At 36.7% G+C, this 17,859-nt stretch overlaps 3 protein-coding genes across 7 annotated transcripts; 1 reads left to right on the top strand and 2 right to left on the bottom strand.

Annotated features, from left to right (window-relative positions):
• Positions 1-902: 902 nt before the first annotated feature.
• Positions 903-2,891, bottom strand: LOC110768809 (uncharacterized). The gene is made up of 6 exons (XM_021972668.2): positions 2,420-2,891; positions 1,992-2,106; positions 1,686-1,767; positions 1,553-1,604; positions 1,400-1,454; positions 903-1,146 (listed from the first exon to the last, which is right to left on the bottom strand). Exons 1-6 carry the CDS (start codon positions 2,816-2,818, stop codon positions 1,067-1,069), a joined length of 783 nt encoding a protein of 260 aa, XP_021828360.1. The 5' UTR covers positions 2,819-2,891; the 3' UTR covers positions 903-1,066.
• A 2,964-nt stretch (positions 2,892-5,855) lies between these two features.
• Positions 5,856-9,506, top strand: LOC110768806 (uncharacterized). The gene is made up of 2 exons (XM_088245281.1): positions 5,856-8,667; positions 8,899-9,506. Exons 1-2 carry the CDS (start codon positions 5,856-5,858, stop codon positions 9,351-9,353), a joined length of 3,267 nt encoding a protein of 1,088 aa, XP_088101407.1. The 3' UTR covers positions 9,354-9,506.
• On the bottom strand, positions 7,804-17,268 carry LOC110768807 (Thioredoxin superfamily protein). Of its 5 annotated transcripts, XR_015826236.1 has the most exons (11): positions 16,897-17,265; positions 16,686-16,751; positions 15,037-15,117; positions 14,830-14,883; positions 14,671-14,739; positions 12,417-12,479; positions 12,159-12,241; positions 12,016-12,081; positions 11,835-11,917; positions 11,287-11,387; positions 7,804-7,937 (listed from the first exon to the last, which is right to left on the bottom strand). XR_015826236.1 is itself a non-coding variant. In XM_021972664.2 (9 exons), exons 1-9 carry the CDS (start codon positions 17,122-17,124, stop codon positions 11,875-11,877), a joined length of 735 nt encoding a protein of 244 aa, XP_021828356.2. In that variant the 5' UTR covers positions 17,125-17,267; the 3' UTR covers positions 11,734-11,874. The 5 variants fall into 5 exon arrangements, 3 of the variants coding, with proteins under 3 accessions (XP_021828356.2, XP_021828355.2, XP_088101408.1); XR_015826237.1 differs by lacking the exons at positions 7,804-7,937; positions 11,287-11,387 and having other exon boundaries at positions 11,734-11,917; positions 12,335-12,479; positions 16,897-17,268; XM_021972664.2 differs by lacking the exons at positions 7,804-7,937; positions 11,287-11,387 and having other exon boundaries at positions 11,734-11,917; positions 12,417-12,461; positions 16,897-17,267.
• Positions 17,269-17,859: the final 591 nt, after the last annotated feature.

The following is a 17,859-nucleotide window of genomic DNA, read 5'->3' as shown; positions in this document are numbered from 1 at the left end:
CAATCTACGCGTATATGCGCTACTGACTCTAACACTCTTTATTTATTTATTTAAAAATAATCTGACTTATGCATAATATTGTTAAACAGTCCATCTAAATTATTGATTAGAATCCCTAGATTTAATTTTAATGTATAGTAATGGATCATAGTATGGGAACATGTGTAATAATGATATATCAGACTTAAAAGTGAGGAAGCTATTTGAGGAGGTCAATCTCACCTTCAGCAAATGTAAAGAAATTATGGGACTTAAACATTATATTTTAAATGTTTTGATGGTGGGATTGGCCTCCTCAAATAACCTCCTCACTTTAAACTCCTCATTGTAGCTTCTCCCCTATATATACAGTCCCCTTCTATTGAGGGACACCCTTTAGGGTTCCCTACGAAAATTTTTTCTTTTTTAAGTCTACATTCAACGGTGCTCGTTTCTTTTGTTTTTCTTTAGTTGGTGGCCCTGTTAGTCTTGTTTTGTTGGCCTTTTGCAGGTGCCTAATGAAGCCTTATTGACCAAAAAAAAAAGGAAAAGAGAAAGGGCATGTATAACATTTTTTTTATGTAATTGGAGTTGGAGCTAAGGTGTGAGAAAAGATATGTATTCTGAATTGCATGATTTAACTATAATTTCTTCTTTGTAGATTTGCAATGTATCATCCTCTTCGCAGTCAGTTTCGGAAAGCAAAGCTAGACCAATCAAAGCTCTACAAGATTTTCAAAAAAAAATTCTTTCTTTCTTGTTAAGGCTTGTATATAAAGGAGAAGGGCCTCCCAAAAGTCATGGCTGGCTCTGGAAGAAGCTAGCTAGGCCGGGAGTTCACTCACTACCATCAGATTTTGAACTCGTGTTCTTAGCCACAAAAGTGAAGCAAATCCTAAAGTCAAGTAATAAATTCTAATAGATAAATCCAAATAGAGAATTCAGATCGTATTTGAATACAAATTTATGTGTGAAATAATTGGTTATTGGTTGTAAATAAATGAGACTCAAATCTCTATCATTAGATCAGAGAAGGCATGTAAATAAATGTGGCTTGGTAGAACCGCAGAAGTTGAGAAATTCATGCTCAGTGTCTACCCCGAAGCTTGTCTAAAAGTGAATCTACTCCGTCATGCGGGCCACTTCCATGAGACTTCAGCAACAACGCTGCAAAACTCAAAAAAGCAGAGAAAGCCAATCAGCCTCGCCCAAAAAGAAAGGAAAAAAAAAACCACTTAAATTAGGAAATTTGAAAATAATTGCCAAGAAATAGAATTTTGAGATTAATAAAAATATTAGGATTAATTATCTCATTTAGATCTCAAAGTTAGGCTTCAAATATGGTATTGGTACCCCAAATAAAACCTCCCCATTGGAAGTGCCCCGCATGCAATGTGTAAATAACTGAGTGTTTGCATACCTTCAGCCGCCATTGGATAGAGATCAAAGAAGGTACTTGCTGACTTCAAAAGTTTCTGCGTATTTATATAAATAAATAAATCAATCAAACAATCAATCAAAGGAAGTAATTATATAATGTAAGCATGATATAACTAGGTTATATGATCCGTACCAGTACCAAATCACCTGGTTTGAATGGAAGTTCTTCCATGCCGGTTGCTTTCCTGCATGTGTTTTCTTGTCAGTCACAGAATTTAGATCAAATATATAAATTCTCTGAAGTACAAGACAATTGGAAATCATACCTAAGAAAGAGCTCCCCTTCAACTTGTGCATATTCGAAGAAAGTGCAACCAGTGGCAAAGGGTATCTCTTTCTCTTTCCACTCTGTAAAACATCCAAAGACAAATATCCAATCACTAGAAAATTGCATTTGAGGTGCCAATGTTATGTCCTATTGCAAAACATTCTTTTAATTGATTAGATTTACACAATTATTAGTCGTGTTTCAACTTTGTTTACTCAAACATGACCAAATTATTAAACACGTAACACGATCCGACACACAGTGACGCAGTCAAGTTCAAGATAATTAAGGTTGTGAAACTTACCAAGATGCCAAATTACACTGGCGGTCAAGTTCCCACCTTCAGTCGCAGCATCAATGACAAAATGAACATTGGATCCCATTGCATCCATCACCTTCTTAAGAAATTGCACGGTCGCCTGGGCATATTCCCAAACACCTCATTTCGTTAGTAAAGTACCTCTTTAATAAGAAAATTTCTTAATCAAATTCTGTTATTAAACAAATGAAATTTTGACCCTATTCTAAATCTCATTTATTCTTTAAACAAATAAGATATTGACATATGTACAGACATTATTTTTCGTGAACAAATTAGGCGAATAAATTTGGTGTTCAGCATGATTGTAATTAATTTATCAAATACCAATGAAACCTATTAACTTGTGTCACATCTTCCAATTTCAATAAAATTCACACTATGAGTAGAGAGAAAGGAGAAAGCAATGAAACCTCTTTTCCTACAAAAGGAACATAAAAGACAAGGTCTTGATACTGGCAGTCATCAGCTAGAAGTTGCTCTAGAGCTTTTATGTCCTTGGCATTGATGGCCTTGTAGAAATCTTGAACTGCCTCCAACACAGAAGGTGGGAGTGGCAGAGGTGCAATCCCACAAGATCCATCATCACTGCCAAAAACTCTCCATTTCTCATATTTGCAATTTTTCCCAACAATATTTGAAATTAGTTTTTGCTGCAGCTTTTTCCCACTTAATGACAATTGGGTCTTCTGGTTTCTGATATGACTTGTTGCATTGAGTGCTTGTGGAAAAACAGAAAATAATGTGTTGAGGTTGAAGCTCTTGTTTGGGGTGAGGCAAGCTCCTACAGAATATTGGGTCAGAGAGGCCATGTACTAGAAATTGAGAAATTTTGTGAGAGAAAGAGAAAGGTTATTGTTAGGCATCCCAATTGGTTGTTATAACAAATAAGATGATTGCAAATGAGGCAAGGAATTGATGTTCCTTATTGTAAAGCATTATGGAACTTCTGGTGCACTTTTTATCCATCTGCAGCATAATTGTGAACTAGGCAAGGAATACTTTTCATGTTCTAACCAATATTAAGCTTGGGCTAGTTAGGATCAAACTCTGGCCCAAATACAATGCCTTGATTGGGCTGATTTTGCATTGAAAGTAAGGTGAATGCTAGGTCCTAGGTCCAATCACCAGAAAATCATACAAACTCCCCTAATGATTATTAAAAACTTTCCCGAGAGATTGAATAAATGCATGTATTATAATATAAGTGAATTGTTAACAACACGTGATTAACATCATGCATACTCATCTCTCTGGACTGATTGCAAATATCTAAAATTTACAGGGCTTCAAAAACTTTGGCAGCAAGTATACTTGGGTAAAAATGAAATTAATTAAAAGAAAATCTAAAATACCTAACATATTAAAGATTTTACGAAGTGTATGTTTGCACATTAGAGTAAAAATCCAGATCTCATTAGGTTTTTATTCTTTTTTCTTCTTAAATCTTGTGAACATATCTTAATGTAGTCCAACCTGCAATCAAGATCCAATATCTTCGATTATGATATATGAACTGCAAAGGCCAATTCCTTCCCGGTTGGTTAGATTTTGCGAAGCACAACAACAGAATTACTGTTCTTTCTTTCGCTTTTTGTGCCTCCCTGCTGAAGCAAATATGCGGCCCCCCACCCCCGCCCCTACCCCCTCCATAACAAGCCTCTCTTTTAGGCCATTACCACACGCTTGGTTGGGCCACTTTATTCAATGATTTGCTTTACTAAGTCCAAACTTCTTCATTCAGTGCACTCAATTCATAAGCGACTATGGGACTAATTTGTAACTCAAGTGATTAAGACTCTCATTCATGTACCCGATAATCGATGTATAAGTAGTTTGTAATTCAAGTGATTAAAGACATTCACTTATGCGCACATATATTATCGAACATCAACAAAAATGTCATTATTATAAGTTGATAAGTGAATGATATGTCTAACCTTCGTGATTATCTAGAGGGTTAACCCTATTCATTTCTGGTACTGTGTGTCTCTTATCTTCACTTTCTGTTGATGCAATTTCCTTTCTAGGCGTTTCCAACCTCTTTTAATTCCATTTTTTTCACCATCTTAATTAGCTGGAAAGAGTTATGGGTCACTTTCAAGTAAAACCAAAAACCCAAATGAAAACTTTGCAAATTTAAATAGTCATTTGGCACCAAATGTGGTTGGGGGATCACTTGCCCCCACCATCCATACATAACTTATCCCCTTACAGATATTCCACTTGTTTCCATTTCACATTGAGGAGACATCCTTATGAGACCTACGCTAGTGATGCATCATTTTCCTTATTCTTTTCTGTTTGTATGTTTGCTATATTCCCAAAATTCTCTTCAATGCCATGTTGACTAGGGTTTCCCTATAATTGTAGGCCTATATTCCCTACACCTCACAATATTTGTTAGATTTATGTACTTAATTTCTCACAAAATAAATCAAATACAAATTAATTAATGCTCTAGTGTATAATACTTGCTGCCTTTTGTTCCCTATATATGTCTCTGTTTTTTTTTCCCGGAGTTAGGAGGAGGAGGGGGTATTCTCACACACTGCCAATGTGTTATGGGGACGAGAAGGGTATTCTCACACACAGTGGTGTGCAAGGCAAGATTCTTTTTCACTAGGCCACACCTTGTTGGCTCCTATATATGTTAATTTACCATCTACTTCTGATCACAGACGTTGAAAAGGAAACATGATCTGATAGAAAAAATGGGTCAGAAAGAAAAAAAACCAATACATCCAGGGAGGTACTTGCAAAATTTTTACTAGTAGGTCATGGACAAAGCAAATTTGAGCTGTTTTTTTTGGGGGTTTTGGGAAGGTTCATGCATGGGCAAGGAAAAGAGCCTTTTTCATGAAGAGGCATGGACCTGTGTTGTTGTCCCTTCAGAAAACCGCTGACTTACGTCCATGACATGAACAACTTTATCAGATACAAAGGTGATCTGAAGACCTCACCATACTCCTCATTACATAAAAAAGTTGAAGTGTCTCTTTTTATTTACAATTTTTTTTTCCCCTTGTTGGGTTGGGAGGGCTGCTTAGTCATTTTCATTATGTGGATTGTTCTGCAATTAACTGAAAAGATGAGCAATCATTATATGAAGGGATTTAGAGTGAATCCACCAAACGATAGCAGTATATCCATAGCATACGACTAAAGCTTGTTGTACAACAGAATTTGAAGCATGCAACCAAGTATGCAGAAAGCAAAATCTACCATATGGATGTTTTTGTATTTGTACAGTATACCTCAAAGCCGAAAAATCGAGCACTTGCAGACGATGAACTCTCATCTTATTAGTTAAGCTACCTAATTACAAGAGATCCCATCCAAATTTGGTGAGCAATGAAAAGGAGAAAAGCTTAACGAAATCTTTCTTATATGTCCTGTAGTGATTTTGCCTCACTGGTATTTTTCATAATGTTATTAGTTTTGACTAGTTTCCAAATGTTATGAGAGGGAAAAAAACAAAAAAATATACACCCATGACAGAAAGGAATAGATGAATAATTAAAGATTTGTCAATTTTTCAAAGACGGCATGTCCCTCATAACCCCAATCATATAAACTATAGTTAGGTCCCTTCATACTCAAAATTTTCTATCAATTTATATATATAATTTTTTAATATATCCAGAACTGCACTAGAAACCATAAACTAATCTGTCCCTCCAAGGCCCTAGCTTTTAGTCTATTCCAAGGAAATTTAAGCAATGTTTTCCGCTGAAAAAGCAGTTTGAAGGATTGAGGCAGCCAGTTCAATATCCCACTATCACATGATGAGAGATTTAAAGAGACTTAAATGAGATAGAAAGTAGCAGTGTTGTTATTAACCTCATCATGTCAAGCAATGCAATCACTATTATTCTCTTGCTTCTCAATATCTCTTTGTTTCCTGCCACCTCTGCTCTGAACCAAGAGGGCCTCTCCCTACTTTCATGGCTTTCAACCTTTAATTCTTCTTCCTCTGCTGCCTTTTTCTCTTCATGGAATCCAGCTGACCAGGATCCATGCAAATGGGATTATATCATATGTTCCAGCAGCAGGTTTGTTTCCGAAATCACAATCACCTCACTCAATGTTCCTACCAGTTTCCCAAGCCAGCTCCTCTCCTTCAACTATCTTACCACCCTTGTACTCTCAAATGGGAACCTCAGCGGAGAAATTCCACCCTCGATTGGAAACTTGTCTTCGCTTACCACCCTGGATCTCAGCTTCAATGCTCTAACAGGTAAAATTCCACAGGAGATAGGAAAGTTATCCAAATTGCAGTTATTATCACTGAATTCCAATTCCTTGCATGGTGTCATTCCAAAAGAAATTGGAAACTGTTCACAGCTTCAACAACTTGAGCTGTACGATAACCAGCTATCCGGAAAGGTTCCTGCAGAAATAGGCCAGTTATCAGCTCTGGACATCTTCCGTGCAGGCGGGAATCCTGGAATTCATGGGGAAATTCCAATGCAGATATCAAACTGTAAAGCATTAACTTTTCTTGGCCTTGCAGCTACGGGAATCACGGGGCAGATTCCAAGCAGCGTAGGACAACTAGAGAATCTCCAAACACTTTCAGTCTATACTGCAAACCTCACAGGTGCCATCCCACCAGAAATTGGTAACTGTTCAGCCTTGGAAAATTTGTTTCTGTACGAAAACCAGCTTTCTGGTCATATTCCCGGTGAATTTAGTCGGTTGAAAAGACTCAGAAGAGTTCTATTGTGGAAGAACAATCTAACTGGAAGTATTCCAGGTGCTTTAGGGAACTGTTCACATTTGATAGTGATCGATTTCTCAATGAATCTTCTGAGTGGTGAGGTTCCTCCTTCTCTTGTAAATTTGGTGGCATTGGAGGAGTTTCTGCTGTCTGAGAATAATATATCAGGCAGCATACCACCTTTATTTGGAAAGTTTTCCAGTTTAAAGCAACTGGAATTGGACAACAACAGATTTACTGGCAAGATTCCACCTGTCATTGGGAAACTAAAGGAACTTACTCTGTTCTTTGCCTGGGAGAATCAGCTGCATGGAAGCATACCAACTGAGCTGGCCAATTGTGAGAAACTTCAAGCTTTGGACCTTTCACACAATCTCCTCAATGGGTCAGTTCCAAGTTCTCTCTTTGACCTCAAGAACTTAACTCAATTGTTGTTGATATCAAATCAACTTTCAGGAGTTCTTCCAACCAATATTGGTAACTGCACCAACTTGATCCGCTTACGGCTGGGATCAAACAACTTCACAGGTCAAATTCCATCTGAACTTAGGCTCCTTCATAGATTGACCTTCCTTGAATTGTCAGAAAATCAATTTAATGGGGAAATTCCTCCTGAAATTGGAAACTGTACCCAGTTAGAAATGGTTGATTTGCATGGCAATGAGCTCCAAGGCATGATTCCTTCATCCTTCCAATTCCTTACTGGTCTTAATGTTTTAGACCTTTCCATGAACATGATAGAAGGAGCGATTCCTGAAAATTTGGGCAATCTGACATTCCTAAACAAACTGGTCATCAGTGGAAACCACATTACAGGTTCCATACCAAAATCATTGGGCTTCTGTAAGGATTTGCAGCTGTTGGATATGAGCAGCAACAATATCACTGGCTCTATCCCAGATGAGATCGGACGCTTGCAAGGTCTAGATATTCTCTTGAATCTGAGTTGGAATTCTCTGACAAGCCCCCTTCCAGAAAGCTTCTCAAATCTCTCGAAACTTGCCAATATGGATCTCTCCCACAATATGCTGACAGGAAGCCTGAAAGTACTGGGCAGTCTCGACAATCTTGTGTCCCTGAATGTCTCATACAATGACTTTTCCGGTCCACTTCCCAATACTAATTTCTTCAAAGATATTCCATCAACTGCATATGAGGGCAACCCGAAGCTATGCATTAACAGAAATGAGTGCCACTTGAACGGTAACCTGCATGACAAGAAATCCATCAGATATCTAATTGTTTGTGTTCTTCTTAGTGTGACTGCAACTATATTGCTAATGCTTGCTGGAATAGTTTTATTCGTTAGAGTTGCTGGAATCACATTTGGGATGGACGGTAAAGAAGAAAGTCATTTGATATGGGATTTCACCCCATTTCAAAAGCTTAATTTTTCTGTTAATGATATTGTGACTAGACTATCAGATTCAAACATCGTGGGGAAGGGTTGCTCAGGAATGGTTTATCGTGTGGAGACTCCGACAAAACAGGTCATTGCAGTGAAGAAGCTATGGCCGGTAAATAATGGCGAGCGTCCACAGATCGACTTGTTTTCTACAGAAGTTCGTACTCTTGGATCAATTAGGCATAAAAACATATTGAGGCTTCTGGGATGTTGTAACAACGGAAAAACCAGACTGCTTTTGTTTGATTACATTAGCAATGGCAGTTTGGGTGGATTGCTCCATGAGACAAGGCTGTTCTTAGACTGGGATGCAAGGTACAAGATTGTACTGGGAGCAGCTCATGGTTTAGCTTATCTTCATCATGATTGTATACCTCCAATAGTTCATCGGGATATTAAGTCTAACAACATCTTGGTAGGACCACAGTATGAATCTTTTCTAGCAGATTTTGGCATTGCAAAGCTTTTGAGTTCTCCAGAATGCGGCAGAGCCTCCAACACAGTTGCAGGTTCTTATGGCTACATTGCTCCAGGTGAGTCTAAATTCCTCATATTCTTTTGTGGTCTGTTCATTGTGTTATTCGGGTTACTCAATCAAACCAGTCTAATGTCATAGTTGTTGAACTTGTTCACAACCCTTAATCTCTTATTCTTATTGTCGATGAATCCAGTTTCAATGTTATTTTGCTTCCTATAAAGATGATGTAGGTCACATGGTTTTTATACCTGACTAACACTGCTTGTAATGTAAAAATGTTTTGCAGAATATGGATATAGTTTGAGAATCACAGAAAAGAGTGATGTGTACAGCTATGGAGTGGTGCTCCTGGAGGTCCTAACCGGGAAGGAACCGATGGATAACAAGATTCCGGAGGGTGCCCATATTGCCACTTGGGTCAATAAGGAACTCCGGGAGAGGAAACGGGAATTCACATCAATTCTTGACCAGCAGCTAATATTGAGATCAGGGACACAAACCCAAGAGATGCTTCAAGTGCTTGGGGTGGCCCTGCTCTGTGTTAATCCTTGCCCAGAGGATAGGCCAACAATGAAAGATGTAACAGCAATGCTCAAGGAGATCAGACAAGAAAATGAGGATTGTGAAAAACCGGATTTTCTTGGAAAAGGAGATGCGAAAGCTACAGTCCACAGTTCCAGTTTCTCCAGGTCATCTGAACCTCTAATTGGATCACCTTCTTGTTTTCCCACAAACCCCTAAAGTCATCATTCCACTTCATTAATTTTTATTTTTTGTTCAGGTAAAAAGATACAATTTGTATAGATTAATGTTGTGTAGTAGCAATAAGACATGTTTATTGTCTTTCACTATGATTCAGGAATTGCATTATCAGAATGGGGGCTTTCTCCTCTATCTACCTTAGTGCAGATAGTAAGGCAAAAGCAAAATGTGCCTAGTTCAAAAGTAAGAAGATACAGTCAGATGCATGCTCTCCAGATGTGGAGAAACACTTGCATGAAACAGGGATAACACTGTTTTCCTATCTCTAGCCAAAAGCGCTAGGACACGAGTGATAACTTTTCCACGTGGCATATCGTTATTAGCCGGAAATAGCAAAATAGTGATATCCCTTTTTTTCCCAGATCAGAGGCTATGTTTGACAATTCCAAGAAAATATATTAAAAGAGAAAAATATCCTCGAGTTAACAGCATATACAGAATCCCACTCTAAACCTAATTTATTTCTACACATAACTAAGATTTCACTGTATCATCTGTCACATTTCTGTGATTAAATTTAGAAAGTAGAAAGAAAAACTTTGAAACTTCATTATTTAAAGCCAAGATTCCAGCAGATTGTCCCAACAATGCAATAACCTGCTGCCATTGATAATGCAATTTCGTAGTACGTAAAATATCACAAAAGGACTGAGCAACAAAATTGCAATTATCAATTTGGGGACCAACAGCAGTAGTCATAGCTTTCAAGCCCCATTGGGTTTGTCTGTGGGGTCTTGTGCCGACTAAAAAAGCAATGGTCGAGGTGACAATCTTGTTTAATATAAGCCACAGAAAAAAACATGATATTAGAAACAAATTGGACCACTATCCTTCTCAAGCTTTTTCCAACAATTATTTTTCTCAAATAAAAAGAGATTTCATGATCTGCATGTTCTTGAAAGGATACACTGTCCTTGGACATGTGACACTGAACCATCTAAGGCCCACTCTGATTGTGTATTGTAACTCATCAGATTCTAATGGCTAATAATGCAAGCAACTATCCACTAATCACTCTTCTAAATCTTCCAATAAAAGCAATAATTTTCAGAATTGAAGCACAGCACTTCAATCGGCATCCACTTTTTATCGATTTTTCCATTTTTGATCCCATTCTCGGCATGATTGATAATGTTAGGATAAATAAGCTTTAAATCATGCATTCTAATTGGTAGGTGAGATTTTAGGGCATTTACTTACTGTAAATGTAAGAAGTTATGAATTGGGGAATTTAATAAACGAGAGAGAAATGAGAATGGGATCAACTCCTCCTCCTAATCAATCTAATTCCTGATTTTTCAGGTATTGGATTACATAATTTTGATTCCATGTTTGTTAGTAAACGCGGGAAAAGTCAGGAAGTGGAATAAATTCAATACGCATGTATTAGTAAGAAAAGTATGAATTGGAATCATTCCAATAAACAATAAACATGTCATTAGAAAAAAAAAAAAAAAAAAAAAACTTTAGAGCCATCAAACCACCACCACCACCGGCTACAGGTAGTAGTACTAATGAAAAAGGCATCTCGTTCATCACATTGGATTTATCAATCACCCTAGAATGTCATACACTCACCATGAATTCCAACATCTAATCTATCCTTATTTCATACTTTCACCTACCATCTACTTACTCATTCATCCGTTGATGAATTCATGTTCCAATCTAGACACAAAAGGAAGGGTGGGATTTGGAAAGGGAAAACCTACCCCTCATTGTATTCACAATACAATAAATAAATAAATAAAATCATGCATCGACCAAGGAATGTGACAGCAGGAAAATCCAATAAGAAATGAAAAAGATGTTCTTATCAGCTGTTAAAGGTGAAAAGTCTCCAAACGTATCCTGTCAATATCCTACAGCTTATACATCAAAAGACAGCCTTATAGTAGCATAGAGAACATACCATATCATTTTCTCCTTTAGGCCATGTCCATGATTTTGCAGGTGTTGGTGCAATTAGTTGCGTGGTTTTTACGATGAGTTCATGGGGTATTTTTATTTCTCCTGTATAATTAAGAGATGAAATTAAAACCTGTTTTCCCCTGACCAAGGAAATTAGTAAGGAGATATATTTAATAATAATAAGACTGTAAATCAGCACCTAACAACACATTCTAAACTAGATTTGTCAGCAAATCGGCATAAGAATTGGGGCAGCGTAAAACATCGAAGATCAAGCGTGCAAACATCATCAGACATCCCATATCTTGAGGGGGATGACTTTATTGATCATTACAATAAATAAAAAGTTTCTAATTACAAATGAAGAAAATAATAATAATATTACATTACTTCCTAGCTTTATAAGGTTTCAGAAATCCCAAGCAATGAAAAAGGAAGATTTGAGGAATGGAGAGAAACAAGAAAAAGAAGAAATTATAAGTTACATTCAGATACCAATATGGCTGTCGGCCTTTACAAACAAATTCCTGAAAGAAAAATTTTACTCACAGGTTATAATCTCAAGAAAATTGAAACCAAGATTTGCATATCACAGTTTTCTCTCAGGGTGCCACTTTATGCTGCATCCAACACTACAAAAAAAATGGGGGGAAAGCAATTACTTTTAGAATGTAACCATGGCCGAACATAATCCTAAAGACCTGACAAATGTCGCATAAGAAAGAAGTACCTTGGTTTCTGAATCGATGGTACCGGTTGGCCACTGAGAACACAATCTATTGCCAGGCTCAAGTCCCTACATGGAGTTTTCTAAATCAGTTTCCACACCTTACAATAGAAGTCATAACGCTAATATGAAAATGAATTTCCTACCTTCCACTTACAGACACATTATTACTAGGTCTTGAATCATCAAACTGTCCATGGTACACCAGTTCAAATGGCCTCCGTCCATCCTATTACACGGTAATAAATTTAGTTGCATGCTAGAAAGGGTAAAACAAATAGAAGTTGGATTAACTCAAATTGAGATACAGTGATAAGTTTACAATGAGTCCCCTAAAGGAAAGCTGAAATGAGGTCGTGTTCTTGAGTAAATTCAGCAAATTGATTGGTGCAGGTTGTGGTCACCTTTTTAAATAGCAAAAACTCGGGTGTGCAAATTGCTCCAAAATCCTGGGCGACATCCTGTGACTGTATTAAATATATTTAACAAAGATAATGAATTTAGAGAGTTACCAGGCATAACTGTGTTTCAATCAAATTGATATAGTATTACACTTAACACAATGTGCGACCTGAAGTTCTACTGCCCTCAAAATCTCAATTCTAGGAATGGCTAGCTAACAGCTAACAAAAAACCATGAAAACCAGTAAAATGGGAAAAGGGAAAGAAGAGACTCAAGTTGCTCAGGTTAAGGAATAACCAAGACTATCATTTCTTTTTCTTTTTTTCTTTCTAAAAAGCCTCACTCTAAGGGCAACTTCTTATATTCTTCAGTACTTCTAATTTTACACTTGGAAGGAAATTCTGCTTTTCAGGGATCAATGTTTTAAAATGAACCATGAAAAGTCCCAGCCTGTCATGCATGCATGCCAAATATCAACCTAGCCTCGCCCTTGGAGCCATTAGTACCTCCTATTCTCCAATGTTTAAATGTTAGCTAAAGTTGGGAAATTGGGCAAAATGCTATCCCTTTGCAAACTTATTAGCCAAATACTACCCACCCTATAATCATTTATCAAATACTATCTATAAATACTCTCTTATTGCCTACTTAACACTTCTCTCACTTTTTTCTTTTCTTTCTCAGCGCCCTCTTCGCTCTCTCTCCCTATGTCTGGTTTTGGGTCTTTTGATTTCCACCTAAAATCTCATTTCAATCCCTTCCTTTCTTTTTTATTTTGGGCCTTTCTTTTGTGATTTTGTTCTTCTGCTGGGAATATAAGAAGTGGAAGACGAAGAGCTCTTCTTGGGTCTTTTCAGCAGAACCTGGTGGCTTGGCTGTTAAGGTAGCAGCTGGAGGTCGACGATGGAGTTGAGCTTTGAGGTTGAAACAGCTGCAAGCTTAGGCGATTCAGAAGAGAGAGCTAAAAGATGGGGTCAATGGTGGGTTTCGCGATACAACATCAATATAACATCAATAACCAGCAATGTAACACCAATAACACAGCAATATACAACAATACCATAGCAACATAACGTCAATATAACACCAATAACACAGCAATACACAACAATACAAAGACAAGCCCTTCAGCCCATCACAGCTGAAAACAAAAAGTCACAATGACTGCTCTCTTGTTCTTTTGTCTCATTAGCTTCTTCTCTTAATCTCTCTAGATTTCTAAGTTCTCTGTACTGGTGCTACATCAATTTTTACTACGTAAAAACAACAGTTTGTACTCACCCCAAAAATGAGTCATTGTGACTTTTTTGTTTGCAGCTATCATGGGATGAAGGGTTTGTCTTTGTATTGTTGTGTATTGCTGTGTTATTGGTCTTATATTGATGTTTTATTGCTATGTTATTGCTGTTATATTGATGTGTTATTGGTGTTATATTGCTGTGTTACTGTAATTTAATAGGAATATATGTTAATATCATTTTTCTTCTAAATCGTGAAACCCACAAAGCTCAACTCCATCGTCAACCTCCAGATGCAATCTTAACAGCCAAGCCACTAGGTTCTGCAGAAAAGACCCAAGAAGAGCTCTTCCTCTTCTGCTTCTTATAGTCCCGGCAGAAGAATAAATCACAAAAGAAAGGCCCAAAATAAAAAAGAAATGAAGGGATTGAAATGGGATTTTAGGTGGAAATCAAAAGACCCAAAACCATACATAGAGAATCATCAATTAAGAGGCATGAAAGAATCATCAATTAACCAAGTTCATTCCAAGGAAGGGTAAACAAACCTATTGATTGAGTGCTTGAGATTGATTTGCAAGAAACAAAAGAGAAAAGAAACTTTGAGAGCTGAGAGAGAGAGACAGCGAAGAGAGAGTTGAGAGAGAAAAGAAAAAGGTGATAAAAAGTGTTAAGTAGGCAATAAGACAGTATTTATAGATAGTATTTGATAAATGATTATAAGGTGGATAGTATTTGGCCAACAAATTTGCAAAGGGATAGTATTTTGCCCAATTTCCCGATAAAGTTCAAGTTTGGATTAGTACATTGAGAAACTTAATTTTAATAGATTCATGTGTGCATGCACGCATGAATGAGAGCTTTGCAGTTGGACCAAAACCTAGCCAGATTCTTATGAGAGTAAAATATTGTCACTCAACCATTGCACATTTCCAAAAGCCATATTGAGAAACAAAATGAAATAAGAAATGCTAGATTTATAAAGCTGTTGAGATTGGCACTTTGGAAGTAGCATACCTCGTCATATAGATATGGAAAAGGATATTTGAACAGCTTAGCTTCTTCTGCCATGAATTGTGGTCCATCCTGTCAGGAAGAGTTCCCACACTTTGACTGATCATACAACAGCTTCACAAACTCTAACCCCAAATTATGGAGTTAGTACAAGTGTAGTACCTGTGGATGCGTAGCTACAGAATTCGAAGATATCGCAACAACTGCAAGTCCTTTCTGAAAAAAGAAAGAATGATATTAATAATAACAATACATTTGAAATAAATACACATTTGAACATGTTACTATCCTATATTAATTTGCTCAGTGAAGTTTGGTACAACTTTAGCAAATCAAGCCTCTCAGAAGGAGCAAATTCAGCTGCCTTACCTTCATATAGAAATTTGCAAGCTTCACGATACCTTTTTTCAGGTGTTTAACAAACGGGCAGTGGTTGCAGATAAACATCACCTGCGCCATCGCACTGTTAAAAAGCATATAATCCTTGCTTATATGTGAAGAAAGAATACAAGCAACCAAATTTTAGATTTAGTAAAGAAAACCCATAGAGTTCACTTCCTGCATGAAGAGTAGCAGTATTACAGATTGTGGTTTACGGGTTGTGTTGATCTGTTCCTAAACCCTTGCACAATTCTTCTTTCCTTCTTATTTTCCAGAGCTACAAACCTAGTTCACGTGCATATATGCACAGAAAAAATTGGCATAATGCTGAAAGGCCCGAAACTTTTTAAAGGTCCTGCGGTGGCACATAGATCCACTTACTAATTAAGTATTCAGTGGAAAATGTTCCAGTTAAATCAGAATAACATTGGTAACGCTCAAGAAATGACTCCTAGTACAATTATTCAACTACAGTTCTTTGGTTTTATCTTACTGAGTAAACTGTTGGCCAATAATTAGCATTTTAAAAGAAAAAAGGTCCCTGCCACATGTAAGTTTTTCTTTTTTTCTCAAAATTAATATATCAATTATGTAAATTGATATATGTGGCATTAAACTAATCTTATACCTATAATTGCATAAATTCATGGACATGTAAACTAGCTTAGCAACTGAAAATAACTATCAGACTACCAAGGACTCCAGACAATTCTTCAATTTCCAAGGCTGACAGACATGATTAGTGGTATTCTTGCTTTATACACACTCTATCTTAGTGAAATGTCAAGCTTCCATGGTTGGGAAAAATGGTGACATGCCATCTGTTTTTAAGCTGTATAAAGCTCACAACCACATGTTTTTCTGAGTATCTGATATCTGGCAGAGTAACAGATGGCTGTTATTACTAAAGTAACTTGTTCTGAAAAAACAAAAAACAAAAAACAAAAACAAAAAAACTTGAGGCCATATGAGCTGAAGGTAGTAACATTTTAATTTTTTTCTCAGTTCATTCAGCAATTCGCTACAGTCTACGGATTGATCTTGGCTTACCTGGTTCATAAATAAGCTCAAATCTGCTGCTTAACTATCAGAGCTCAAGTTAAGCACAAGCAGCCTGATTATGATTTAAGCAATCATAAATTCCAAAGCAAGGCAAAAATGCTAGCTTTTCAAAGTGAAAAAAGACTGAAAAAATTATGACAGTAACCATTACTTTTCTCACACACACACTATCAAGGTGCCATTTAAATGCATGAAAGAAGATGTACGGTTTAGTACTATTCGTTTAATATTTAGAATATGTACTCATTTTCTATATAGCTTTTTACTTAAATCCCATTAATGGAATATTAGCACCTCCACATTGTCCTAGTCAGGCACTGCAAATTCCTCATACAAGAATTTTCCCTTTACAACTTGGGCATTCCAACGAATAGTTGCATTCAAATGCTCGTAAGACAAAACAATATTAAATCATTTGAAGCCGTTATTTCATAAGAACTCACTCAGTTCCTTTTAGTTTATCTAGAAATCAATTCACAAAATATCAAATACAGACCTATATAATCACAAAATCAAACAAACAAACAAAAAACAACAGCCATCCAAAACAAAACAAATACACAACGGGAACTCACCAATAAAGCAGGATGTGATTCAAAATCCTCCAGTTTCCAAACTTTCCCAGTTAGTGGCTCTGGAATCTAAAATCAATTCCCCAAAATAATCAAAACAAAGAATAAAAACTCACGCGCACACATTCTCAAAAGGAAGAATAAACTGTGAACCCAGTTCGGAACAAATCTAAAAAGAAATGAAAAGGAAAAAGAATCAGTACATATGTAGTACCTCAAAATTGGGAGCTCGGAAGCCCAAAGAGACCCCTTTGGACTCGGTTCTAGCTGCTCGAACCACAAGCTTTCTTGCGGGTAGGGTGGTCCGGAGTTGCAGAGATTCAAAACCCAATTTGAAGGACGAGCATTTTGTTAAGAACTGGGACACAAATTTGGTTGAGGTGCGCAGTGAGCGCAGTGGACATGCGCACACTGAGTTCACAGGAACTGTGGCAACAGCCATGGCCGATAAGTTGCGGGAAGGTAATTCTACGGCTAGAAAATGGCCCCTCTTTTATTTGTTAATTCTTGTTTTTTGTTAAAAAGACAGGGTAATAGTCCTGAATTTGTTCCGGATTTTCATTTCGGTCATTGAATTCAGAAAATGGATGTAGTAGTCCCTCAACTATATATATATATATATATATATATATATATATATATTTTAGAGATTTTCTATTTAAATCCCACACTTCTCTTAGTTTACCCCAACTTTTAATTTAAATTTTCATAATTTTTAAGTAAACCCCACTATCTTCCCAAACTACCCTTAAATACACCTCAAGCTGAAAAAATAAGAAATAAAAGAGATTTTCTATTCAAACCCCACAAGCTACCTTTAGAGGAGAAAATACGTTCTGAGCATGAGAAATAGTAAGTATTAAATTAATTTTTTGATGATATTTCAGAGTCTTATTCATTGTCTGTTTTCAAGTGCATAAACATACAATTTAACTCTTAAGTCCGCAAGCTTAGCCCATTCATGTTTACACTGAAAAACTTCACGTGGCTTGTTTGACATTTGAATAATTGTCCTTAAAAGAATTCCTTCAAGTTTCAAACTGATATAAATTGTTGTTGCTTCCTATTCTTCCTTGAGTTTTGCAGTGCATTGGTTCGTTGTGGCAGCATTCTTATTCGTGCATGTATTAATCTTTTATACTCAAAGTAATTTGTTTTCTGAATCTAAATTGGAAAA

Source organism: Prunus avium, chromosome 8 (genome assembly GCF_965620075.1).
Source record: "Prunus avium chromosome 8, drPruAviu1.hap1.1, whole genome shotgun sequence".
In the NCBI taxonomy this organism is placed as follows: Eukaryota; Viridiplantae; Streptophyta; class Magnoliopsida; order Rosales; family Rosaceae; genus Prunus; species Prunus avium.
This window is presented reverse-complemented; position numbering and strand designations above follow the sequence as displayed.

Bases quoted from the DNA above. Each gene is read 5' to 3' on its own strand.
- LOC110768807 (XM_021972663.2), bottom strand. From the start codon at position 17,124: ATGGCTGTTGCCACAGTTCCTGTGAACTCAGTGTGCGCATGTCCACTG. The intron at 14,740-14,829 runs GTACTACACTTG...TCTTCCTGACAG, and splicing joins CTGTAGCTACGCATCCACAG to GATGGACCACAATTCATGGC. The intron at 11,918-12,015 runs GTACTTCTTTCT...TTTTTTTTGTAG, and splicing joins CCATCGATTCAGAAACCAAG to TGTTGGATGCAGCATAAAGT.
- LOC110768806 (XM_088245281.1), top strand. From the start codon at position 5,856: ATGTCAAGCAATGCAATCACTATTATTCTCTTGCTTCTCAATATCTCT. The intron at 8,668-8,898 runs GTGAGTCTAAAT...AATGTTTTGCAG, and splicing joins TTATGGCTACATTGCTCCAG to AATATGGATATAGTTTGAGA.
- LOC110768809 (XM_021972668.2), bottom strand. From the start codon at position 2,818: ATGGCCTCTCTGACCCAATATTCTGTAGGAGCTTGCCTCACCCCAAAC. The intron at 1,768-1,991 runs GTAAGTTTCACA...GATGTTTTACAG, and splicing joins CAGTGTAATTTGGCATCTTG to AGTGGAAAGAGAAAGAGATA. The intron at 1,605-1,685 runs GTATGATTTCCA...AAACACATGCAG, and splicing joins GAAGGGGAGCTCTTTCTTAG to GAAAGCAACCGGCATGGAAG.